Below are 12,786 nucleotides of genomic sequence, written 5' to 3'. Positions count from 1 at the left end.
ACAAGATACACAATACATCTATAAGGAAATTAACAGAATCATAAATTAATACGTAGGCCAAAACAAATCAGCAAAGCTATGTTTACAACACTATGAGTGGAATGCTCTGGGTAATGTATCACTAAATAGAAAACCAGGCTCTTATTTACAAGCTTTAGATATTAAAACGATTTGAAATATTATTTCTTTCATATCAAATTGGTGTTGTCGTTAATTTTACTCATGCCGGATATTTCATCTGTCATGGGGGTGCAAGATGAGTCGCGTGCTATACAATCGCATGCTTAGGATGGCGGTAATTTGCCGTTGTGAATGAATTTGTAATTTCATACCCTGCTGTACGAAAAAAGTTACGGGTGTAATGACATTAAATCCCATGTAAAATTGTTTTAAGGTCATAAATTTAAAATATAATAGAATATGGTAGAATATGAAAGAAAAAAATATCTAACATATGTTTGCGTTTCGGATTGGAATATCCGTCCCTCGGGAACCTGCCGGTGGTCGAATCCCCTGGTGACGGATATTTTGATCTGAATCGCAACATATGACAGCTATTATTCATCTCCAATAACAACCCAAACTGTTGACAAAACGAAATTTACGCTTAATATCTTATCGTTAAGCATCAGTAATTTCTGAAACGGTAGCTTAGTGGGCTTTGGATTAGAGAGGTAGTCGATTCTTAATTTATTAAACATATTTCATACAATATCACCTTTTTGATTGTCATTTTAAAACATCAATACGATAAATATAACAACGTTAAATTAAAATTAACAGGTTTCACCATAAAAGCAGAATACAAAATGTTTATCTTATCAAATCGTCCACCACAATTATTACTTATTCGGTGTATAGCCAAATGTATGGTAGAACAATGAAATTCAAATTATGTGTACTTCAGACATGAAATATGCTAAAGTTGTGTAAATACATGTCTGCGGGGTTTAACCGATAATAATAGGCAAACACGAATGGGCCAAAAAACGAACCAAGCATACTTGACTGTGATGAGTTGTTTATCTTTATACAATAACGAGATATATATCTATCGATGTTTACCATGTTCTGTTCACTGACGATATTATCAGTTTGCAATTGACATATTACATCGATTTAACACTTATTCTGACGAATATCTGAATGATAGATCAGATTAATTTTCGCTGAAAACTTCACAGTGCCGATTGGAAAAGCACGCATCATATCATTTAGAAATATTGGCGTCAACTTTGACGTCGCGTTTCTACGATAACGTCATTTGACCATGTTGGAAATATCATATCACGGCTCATATTATTTTAATTGTTTCGTTTATCAGAAAAAGCTAACATTTACTGGTTGCACCGGGAATCATTATTGTCCTTTTCGTTTAATGAATCCATAACTGAATTTTGACATGTTATTCAAATCAGATACTCGGTCAATTTCTTTCTAAAATATTGACTAGATCTAATGTATCCATATACCTCCGCATGTAGTGTTATATAATATACAGCTTTGCAGAAATTCGGTTGATACAGATAGAGCTGAAAGAGTTCTTGTACGTTTATGCAAATGATATGTCAATACTGTAATTTAACTGATGCACTTATTATATAAACCATTATACAAATTTATTAATTACATACCTGAAACATACGCCATTACAGATGTCGACGAAAATTCTGAAAGACCTTGACTTTTCACCATACATTTAAATATGGTGTCAATATCTGATCTAGTAGGCACAAAACTGTAATTTACATAGGTATAGGTCATATTAAATTGGTCTTTATGAGTGTGTATTGCATTCGTAAGCATCAGGTCATTCTTCGACATGATAACTTCAACTGGTTTTCGAGCACCTTTAACGGAACATTCTACCATTACTGATTCATTTAGAGAGGCCAATATACATCCTTCAGGTTTGCAATAAAATTTGCTTTCAACATTGGAAAATACTGGTTCTGGTAGAACTGAAATATTTAAATCATCCACTTTTACTTTTATATGTGAATATCATTAATGTTCATTATATTGGTAAATATAATTTTGACAGAAGATATTTACAATAATATTAAATCTGTACGGGAAAATAATCTTACACCATAGTTAACAAAGGAACTATTATGTATGCCAGATTTGCAATTAAATATAACACATAAAACTGTTGATTTTACAATTATGGATTATGACTTTTGTCCGGGTCATTTCTTGTATCAATTGATGGTAGAGGACGTTCGGGATCAGGGATCGTATCAGACATATAGGAAAACGAATACAAGCTTCTGTTTAAATATGTGACTTAATTTGCGTTCCTTAAGAGTTATTTTTAAATAATGATATTATACTACATATAATGACTAGTATATCAATTTGAAATTAAGTTTGAAATATGATTATATACCACTCTAACTTTAAAATACAATACCGAATACCGGGCGGTTATTCCCTAACCGCTGTTTAGCATTTAACGTTGTAGCATATGCAAATGAATACCTCGTTTTTCTGACGATTTTGTCTTTTTTATCATAAATCAGGAGTAAAGTATTGATGGGTAAACATCTTAAATTTAACTAAAAAAGTTTTAATCGTCTACTTGAAATTTCATTTCATTCATTTTCACATCAAAAGGCATGTTGTTTTGAAGAAAAGGCAGAATTAAAGTTACACAATGCAGCAGAAATGCATTTTTCCCAATTATTTAGAGATGTGAAACGTGTTTAAAATCTTTTATTAATGCATTTAGAGCATGTTTGATGTTGCAACTGAAAAATGTAACGCAAAATGAACAGTAATTTATAATAAACTTAGCATTATGTAAACAAAGTAGTATTTTGACTTCCAATTTCCAATAATTTTACCAATTGCCATAGTGCAAAAGAAGAAAATGGTGGTTCATATGTATAGCACATGTGTAGTTCATAGAAGCTGTAACAAGATACCAAAAAATAAGATGTTTTTTAAATATAAAATGATAGCACTACTGAGGTATTATGGACCCCAACAATTCATTGATATTATATCAATATTCTTTATTATCTACATGTAACATTATTAAAATTATGTCCATTATTCCCATTCTATTATAATAATTATAACTATCACTTCTATTGTCATCGTTATTTTTTTAATAATACTACTTATATATTTTAACCATACACCTGAACATGCAAACTATTTTAAATATATAGATCTTTTCGTAAAACAGAACAACAATTTAGAAATTTCTGCCAAAAAAGTCCCAAATAGTATTTATATGCATGTATATGTCTGAATCAATCATCATTTTCTAAACTTTCCTGTCGAAAAAAAATACTTTTGAGTTACAAAAGTAAAGATAGTTTTAATATTTCAAATTGAGCAGTATAAAATTAAGTAATTTTTACCAAACATAAAAAACTTGATTGTAACACCATTTTCCTTGATTTAAATGATGACATAGTGTTTTCAAAATGGTTGACCTATGGTTTGGTTTTCCTTCTTGTTTCAAAGCGGTAAGTATCGCGAACTAAGATTAGCACAGTCTATAATTATTATCATTATTTTATTTATGCATTTGCTTTATAAGAGAGGTGGAGCTTATAAAAATCACTTTAATAATTTATCTTAAGAATAATGTAAAGCAATACAAGATAGTTACCAATATTCAAATATACTGAATTCGACACTGTGTTACCGCAATTTACTCTGTATTCGCCTCTATCGCTTAATTCGGTCTTTGAAATATCGAGGGTATAAATCCGTTCTTCTTCAGTCTCTGCTATCTCATACTTCCTATCTACCAGTTGATTAAAGGATGAAACTAATTTCTTTTCCCATGTTACGTTTTTGCCGGAGGCAACAAAGAATTGAAATGCAACTGGGTCTCCGTCTGTGATGTTCGATTTTGTGACCCAAAGGTCGCCACATTTTTCAATGCAACCTTATAATGAAAAAAAATGATGACACAATTAAACGAAAATTAATATGAAATTAGGCAAAGACTTTGATTAAAAAGAATTGTCTTTGTTTGTTGTAAAGGTGTCATCCAGTATTACATGCACTGTTTCCGTTTTCACTCAGAACATCTCGATTTTTATTATTTTAATTATAAGCCAAAAAATTGTTATATTTCCGTTATCGGAATACATCACCTATAATCTTGGAGTTACATTGAAAAGCGCGACGTTCAACTGATAATTTCACTAATAGGTATAGAAATTTATATATCTTTCATTGTTTTTATTTGATTTCCTTTGACACGTGAAGACTTTGACTCCCCAGTGTAAAATAAATTGGTAATATATTCAATATACATATAAATATGTGTTTTACATTATCTATCTATTGCAAATGATAAATTAATTGGTAATCCCTTTATCCCAACTAGACGATTTATACCAACTTGTCATTTACGTTAGTTAAGACTCCTTACAAAATATTATAAAAGAAGTAATAAAGAAATATTTAAAACGATTGAATACAAATTGAAACTATTGTACACATCTCCACATTGTGCAGTGGATATGCTAGCTAAATACTCTACAATGTTCCGTACCGGATGTGTTGTCTTTCAGTTCATGTGAAGGAATTCTTCATATTCATACTATGTTTAATTTAAACTACCAATCGTTATACCATGCGGAACTTGTTTAATATCTCAAAAGAAAATTGTAATACGGAAGCAATAGTTCAACAGCAGAGGAATGAAATCATTCGTTAATTTAATGTCAAACTAGCATAGGAAATTGTGATGACCCTATCACAATGCCCCCTCGAACAATACATATGAGATGACAAATTGCGAATTTTCTATGATATCTCAATATTCGCTTAAAAGTATTTTCATAACCCATCCTCTCTTACACAAAATGGAGTGATGTAATTTGTGACGTGGCAACAATTTCACTCTGTTTTAATGAAAATGTAATAATTGATTCAACTAATACCTCCTTCTGAAGAGTTTCCAATTACGGTTAGACGTGAACGATCGGTGTAACTTGAACCATTATATACAAAATATCCCCCACTATCTGTTGAATTAATCTCTGATATAAATAAGATGAAATTGTCACCCTGTTTTGATTCAAAGTATTTGGCTGCATCATTGTATTGTATTTCCTTGTGATCATAGATTAATTCTGCTCTTGCTGTATCCAAATTTTCTCTGACCCAATTGCGTTCTTTGCTATCCTGGTTTGGTGTGTAAATTAGACGTGCTGTCTGGCATTCCATTACCGTTTCTGGTTCGAACTTTAGGGTCCCAAATGTCATTAAATCTGAATTTGAATATAAAGTACATATATGATAAACATAAAATGAAAGTCTACATGAATGAAACACCACTAAATTAATTCCACTACAGTCTTGCAACGGCCTACAAATTAAAAGCAATACCAATCTTTTGAAAACGGCATATAAGATATAAAATCTGTACTAAAATATATGTTGATTTTGAGAAAATTATTATTTACCTTATTTCATATGCATAATCATGTTAGGTTACACGGTTTTTACCAAGATTTAATTTAATTTTATGAATAGAAGGAATTGATACAAGAATAAAGTTGATATTTAAAGATCTTGTAACCCAAAATTGTTTATGGTTATATCATAAATATGATACTTAAATGAAGATTTATGCTTATTTAATAAATAATTGTTGCGTTTTGTTTTTAATGGTATATTTTTCGATTAAAAATCATGACATTACTATTATAGTTAAAAGTTACACCGCAATTATGAGTATAAACTTGAATAACTTTTGTATGCGCATATCACATCATATTCAATTCATGGCACACTAGTCAATAATTATAAAGTAGTGTATTGTATTGTTTATTATTGTATCAACGGAATTGAAAATCTAACCATACCAAAAAACTTTTTAAAAGCATTGAAAAAAAAGTTTTTTTTTATCACATTTACAACTGTCCAACTCCTCCAAGACATAGCATGGTACATGATGTTTATAGATATCATTTGCGCATGTGATTTAATTCAATAAAAATGCCGATCATTTTTACATAGAAATTTATATGTTGGTCTTATCGCCTATAAAATAATATAAATACCACCCAATTTTATTTATGATCATTTAGAAAATATTTGATAGATAAAAAAATACAAAAAAATAGTAATTCACTTTAACAAGAAAGTAAATAAAATTTTGCATCAGAATGACCGTCTAACGCCGAGTATTATGATAATTTATTATGTCTTATATCTAAAGCTTGTTAAAATTTTGTATGTTGTTGTTTCTGCTGTGGCCTCTTTTCCTTCAATTGTTGTTATTAATATATTATGCTAACCACCACTACCACTACTACTCCTACTACTACTCCTACAACAACAACTACTACTACTACTACTACTACTATTACTACTACTACTTCTACTACTACTACAACTACTACTACTACTACTACTACTACTACTACTTCTACTTCTACTTCTACTTCTACTACTACTAATACTACTACTACTATTATTACTACTACTTCTACCACTACCCCACCACCACCACCACTACCACTACTATATGCAACTTCCACTACTTTCTACCACTACCACAACTTCTACTACCACTACTACCACTACCACAACTACCACTTCTACTACCACTACTACCACAACTACTACTGCTACTCCTGGTTTTAATGGTGTTGTTGTTGTTGTTAAGGTTTTACCATTATTTATTTTATTATTATTATTGTTGTTGTTGCTTTTATTGCTGCTTCTATTGCTGTTGTTGTTGTTGTTATTTTTGTTGTTGTTGATGTTTATTATCATTGATTTTGTTCTTAAGGAACATAAATTAAGGATACACGTAACTACTAAGAGAGAGATCTAAACGGATCGGAAACAGATCGTTAGTACAGAATTACGGTTATTGAGTATAACAAGTTTGTTACTTGTCAAATGTCAGATATGCATTGTTCAAAGACAATAGCCAGGGAAGTTTTCTTTAAAGATATTACTGAGTCACTTATGATATGGAAAGAAAAGGGTTTTCATTTTCTATATTACTGAGCCACTTTTGATATGGAAATAATTGGGGTTTTCATTTTCGTCTGCAAAACGATGGGCTGAAATTTATGATGAAAGTTAAATTGTAGTAAAAAAAACAACATTTTTTTTATTTAAATGATATGACTATAATTATTATTATTATTATTATTATTATTATTATTATTATTATTATTACCCTTAGGAGCCCTTTGAAAGGTTCAGCACAACGACTGAGAATCTTTAAAAGTTATCAATCTTGATTTACATCTCAAAAGTGATAATGCAGCCTTTTCGTAAAAATAGCTTTTATAATAGAAAGAAGTAATTGAAAAGATTGGAATAAAATGAAATCATTTATGACATAAACACACATGTACACTAGAAATACTTAATGGATTGCTAAATGTCTTCCTTTAAAATATTTGAAATAAAATACACGTCGAATGAAAATGATTGTGTCACGAATGCAACCACGTGGATAAAATACTTTGTAGTGTATGGTTTTAGATAACAGCTTTATAAATTTTATAACAAATAAGGGACGTGAATTGAATTTGTTTCAAAGCTACAATCAATGACTTACATATTTGCTACAAAACTTATAAATATTATAATATATTTAAAACTACAAGTCCCTTGATCTAGTCAAATTGTAGAACAAAAGAAAATAATAATTGAGAAAAATACGAGGGATGTTTAAGTATGAATGCCTCTAGGTCAATTTTCAGAAGTACCGAAATAAATATCTCAATTCTTCAAAATACTTACCATTATTTGATAAACAAGGTTTTAGACTTTTAATCTATTTTTAATGCGTACTCATAATATTTTCGAGGTATACTGTTCAAACACTGGATAATAGCCGAACCGAGATTTGTCGCGTTTGATATTTTCTCCCAGCAAGGTGTTTATAAAGCCTCGGAAATAGGAAAAAGGCACAAGGGGCAAGATCTTATTATCTAATTCGAAGGTTGAGGAAGCTCGATAACCTTTTCCTGTTTCAGATATTCTCATACAATCACCGCTTTGTGTGACGAAGCATTGTCATGCAACAACGAAACAGTTCTTGATACAGGACCGTATTTGGTCATTGAAAGGAGACCTTTTCCCAACCATTTCAGTTTTTTATACACGAGTAAATATCGAGAGCTAATATCAAAGCTAGTCTGAACTGATTTACATATGTTTTTATCAGTTGAGAACTTAAACAATCCATCTATGCGATAAATGTAAATTGTTTGAGCAAAACTTTGTTAAAGGCGAGATATTGGCCTAGTTTCATTCATATTTGAACACACCTCGTAAACAAAATACATGTATATACACATATATGTCAAAACTCACACAAAAATGAAAAATAATTTGTTAAAGTTAAGTTAGTCTTACATGTTCATGTACATATACTTAAAGAAAATAATTCATTTCATGTTAAAACTTGTAAGAAGATTGATATTATTTGATTTTTCCTACAACTATTGTTTATTATGAAATTCTTTTATGAAAATGTTTTTATTCTTGTTAGAATATATAACCTCACTTAAAGACCCTTAAGACACGAAGAAATAAGGAAAAACAAAATAATACATGTATTTAATTTACGATTTTTTTAAAGGTAAATATATACTTTTATTAGGCATTTGACACATAATGCCTACATGCTCCTGATCTCGTAATTAACTTATATCAAGTGATATTTAATACACGTGTACTAAAATTTATTTTTTGTTTTCTTTTTCATTTTTGTATAAGCTGAGATGAAACGTTTGTTAAGTAAAATAATCACATTATTTTTAAATAATCAACTAAACTGAGTGTTACTCACATGAGGGCCTTATCCCTATAATCATAAAGAAAACACATAAAGATGCGGCCATCAAATATTTCATTCTGATTTGTAAAGATGTTTTAAAAACAACGCACAAATACTGAATATTAACAAAGTCTATATCATATATTTTAATACGATCTAATAAAAAACAAGGACATTAATGGTAATTATGAAAAGTATCTATATATAAGCAAGAAATGGATTCCAATTAACGTCATTGAATACAACAAAAGAGTCCATTATCCAGTTAACCACACTTAAAAATGAATTGGTATTTTTAAAATATTTGCGTTGCTCTACAAAATCATCTTGAAAATCTGGATATTAACGGATATTATTTGTGCAAATTTTATCACGAGTGACTTTTTTCTGTCTGTCCTCAAAAAAGCATTCTGACACTTAATATGTATAACAATAGACAAACATGAAGTTGGTAGCATGTATATAAAACCATGTACTCAGACAATGTATGTTATTATACTCCGACATTCCTTCGCGATGCGCATGTCGCTCGGAGTGCATAGGTCACACAATTGTCTGTCTTTGTTCTACGATGTGAAAAATTTGGTCTCTACGTAGAACAGACAGCTTAAGAAGTCCTCCGTAGCGGCTTTACGACAAAACAAAGGTCGATAGCCTGGGACATATGGCATACCCGGCGCCTAGTATGTCTGATGAGATAGGAACTGGTTGTAATCAAATATCCGATATGACTGATCGTACTGAAGCTTGTTGTTATTGTAACGTTTTTAGACACACAAACTCTGTCGGTTAACGACTAGCTCACAACCAAGAGAGGTTTGTGTCCTTATATGTTGGAAACATATGTTAATTCACCAACTTAGTTTTTGCATATACATGTATTATGCTCATTATCAGTATAATGACACTCTACCAACGTCGTTTCATTACTTTCCCCTCCGAGAAGTCTTGTCCCATGACTTTGCCTGTGAAATCATTGGGTACGGAACCTCAAGGCCGGCAGTTGACTACATCCCCTACAATGGCAAGATCAAACTGAGACCTCACATATTTTTTATATCTTATACAGAGTATACACTGACTGATGAAAAGTCCAGATATTTCAGGCAAATATTTAACAATGTTTAACAATCCCGTCGCTTAGGCCAGATTAACATAAAAATACAAGAAAGGAGCTCCATAAAGCAGTAAAGCGCATTGTCAGACTGCGACGAATTAAGGGGAGGTCACTGCGTGGAGTTTGACATGCAACTTGAATGTGAAGAACACGAATGGAATAATGAACATACATGAAAGCATTAAATGAGTAATGACTAATTGATGACGGTGGGAAATACATACCAACGAATCAACGTAAACAATGCGGGCCGAGGAGGTCTCCCTAATCTTACTCGGCAATATCCTACTTGAAATCACACATTTGTATATAATTTCCCGCTTTTTTTCTTTTGCCATTTTTAATCATTTACAGTTTACCGAGATGCAATTGCAAGATGACCTATTGTTGTGTGTGTATCCGAAGCATTGAACGGAACATACAGATTCGAGTATAAATTATTCCGCTATGTTTTCATGTACATTGTAAGACAGATTTGTGAAATTTGTCACTTGTGTTTATCATTGTTAGGATAAGGGGACAACGCTATAAAGTAAACTTAAAGTCATTTGCATTTAAACTAATGAAATTCCATAATATTTGGATTTACCAATCTCGTTTTATATATTAAACATAATTTTTGGTGGTAGGGCATAAAAGTTAATTCAGATTATCACCATTTCCCTTTACCTACACTTTATATTGCTCTGATCGAATGCATTTTGTCTTATAAATATATTTATACAAACAACCATTGAAACTTCTGAAAGGATGCCTTTTCAAAGATTGTTCTCTAGTGCATATATTACAAATATAGTTTTGCTTATGTGGCCGAGCCGGAATTGAAAAGAATAATGAACTTATATCAACTTCTCCTTCTATGAAGAAGTGAAATCTTCGCTTGTCTCAACACATGCTTAAAATGTTCTTTTTTTATTTTCCTGTCAAAGTCAGCATGCATTATAGGAAGGGGTGGTGGTATTCGTAATCAAAAATTCATTTAAGAACCGTTTGTTAATAAAAAGCAAAAGACATTTAGAAATATGATATCATTTAGTAGTTTTGTCTGTAGACTATGGAACAGAATTAGTGCATTTATTCCATCTTGCTTGATGATATTTGGACTATTATTATGCTTCTTTCTATACCTCGTTATGACAATAAAAACCTACGTTTTGCTGAATACAGTCATGCATTATGATTACTGAATGCACTATCATGTAATTGCAACTTCATGTGTTCCTTTCTGAACCATCAATCTCACGTATTTTAATATGAAATGTGCTTAATTGCATCTTTTTTAAGGACAGCGTATTTTGTTCTGTGTTTAAGATAACATTCTTTGTTTGTTCTTGATATAACTAAATGGAATATGGTAAGTTCCTGTAAGTACCTTTAATGTTGCTATAAATCTGCAACTTACATTGTCGACACTATTTCACAATAAATAATTGATTTTGATCAATACTTGGCGAATTTGACGTGTCTTAGCATTCATTTGCTTCAATATATTCACTGATAACAAATATAATGAAATACATGATCAATGCGCATCGACATCGAAGATGACAACAATAGCAAAATTATAGACAAATATTACAGTACGCACCATGCAGTTGGCGGTAAGCATAACTATGCAGTTTGCGATAAACATAATGTGAGTGGCAATATTTTGTTTTCATATTATGACAGCAGGTGTCGCTTTGTCGGTACATCCCGTTATTTTCCGGATGGTCCCGCTATTTTGGCGCGTGGAGTAAATAATGTTACGTCCCCTTAATAAAGGGGCGTATACCGACAGTGTTAGTTGGGGGCTGACATGTAAGTGGAAGATTTTGAGAAAATCAGTAGAAAACGCGACAGGCGAAAAGTGCGTTTTTTGAAGATTCGGCCAGCATGTGACCAAAATTTAATAGATGTCTCTTATAACCCATCCTACAAGTGGCAAAACACCTCTTATGCAATGTTTTTACAACTTTTTGAGCGTGTGCCATAGTCGTATGTGCAATACTGAAATTGAATTTAAAGATATTTTATGCTCAAACTTGATATTTTAAGAAAGACACAATTTTACTTGACCCGCAATAAGGAACACAGATTCCCATACATTGTGTGTATTTGTTTCTATTTAAATAATATATATTCAGTAAGAAATAAATAGATTTCAATAAATTTCTGTAATAAAAATATATTACTGAAAGATGCGCATAGTTTATCTTTAAACACACATGTATATGAATGAGTTGGTGTGTGAGGGGTTCTGTGACACAGTAAATTGGTGACTTATAGGCCCATTGGGCCGTATACTATAATCATACACACATATGCTCATTATTTGTTATTAGCTATGCACATGTAACAATAATAAACAACTTCCTTCTTTCCTCATTATATATTGTACTGCGTAAAACACCTACTTGCCACTATAAGTGACTCTGAAACATTTGTAAAGTTAATAGGCCAATTAAATTTGCCTTTTAATATTCAAGTCATTAGATAAAGACCTTTGCAGCACTTAGACAGGCGCATAAGAGTAATACAAAAAAGATCTAAACCGTATATAGTTTGTATAGAGCATGAAGAAAGGTAGCTTATACATAAAGGTATATGACGTTAACATTTTAATATTCCAAAACAGTACGATAAACGGCTTGTGCAAGTTTAATAGTTATCACTCAATGAAAGAATTAGTAACTGCGAAAGTTTGAATGAAATAATGAAAAATAGAATGCAGCTTAATGCAAAGTTTAAATATCATTAAGCAAGATGGAATCAAGCATAATGCAAGTTGCAATGTCATCAAGCAATATGGAATCAAGCATAATGCAAGTTGCAATGTCATCAAGCAATATGGAATCAAGCATAATGCAAGTTCCAATGTTGCCAAGCAAAATAGAATAAA

The 12,786-nt window shown here is 31.2% G+C and overlaps 1 protein-coding gene across 1 annotated transcript; it reads right to left on the bottom strand.

Moving 5' to 3' along the window:
* Positions 1-1,626: 1,626 nt before the first annotated feature.
* LOC132726575 (uncharacterized) lies at positions 1,627-8,928 on the bottom strand. Its single transcript, XM_060711912.1, has 4 exons — positions 8,801-8,928; positions 4,917-5,246; positions 3,629-3,910; positions 1,627-1,961 (listed from the first exon to the last, which is right to left on the bottom strand). Exons 1-4 carry the CDS (start codon positions 8,862-8,864, stop codon positions 1,627-1,629), a joined length of 1,011 nt encoding a protein of 336 aa, XP_060567895.1. The 5' UTR covers positions 8,865-8,928.
* Positions 8,929-12,786: the final 3,858 nt, after the last annotated feature.

The sequence above is a fragment of the Ruditapes philippinarum genome, unplaced genomic scaffold, assembly GCF_026571515.1.
Source record: "Ruditapes philippinarum isolate M1 unplaced genomic scaffold, ASM2657151v2 ctg2997_1_1_1_1, whole genome shotgun sequence".
Classification (NCBI taxonomy): domain Eukaryota; kingdom Metazoa; phylum Mollusca; class Bivalvia; order Venerida; family Veneridae; genus Ruditapes; species Ruditapes philippinarum.
This window is presented reverse-complemented; position numbering and strand designations above follow the sequence as displayed.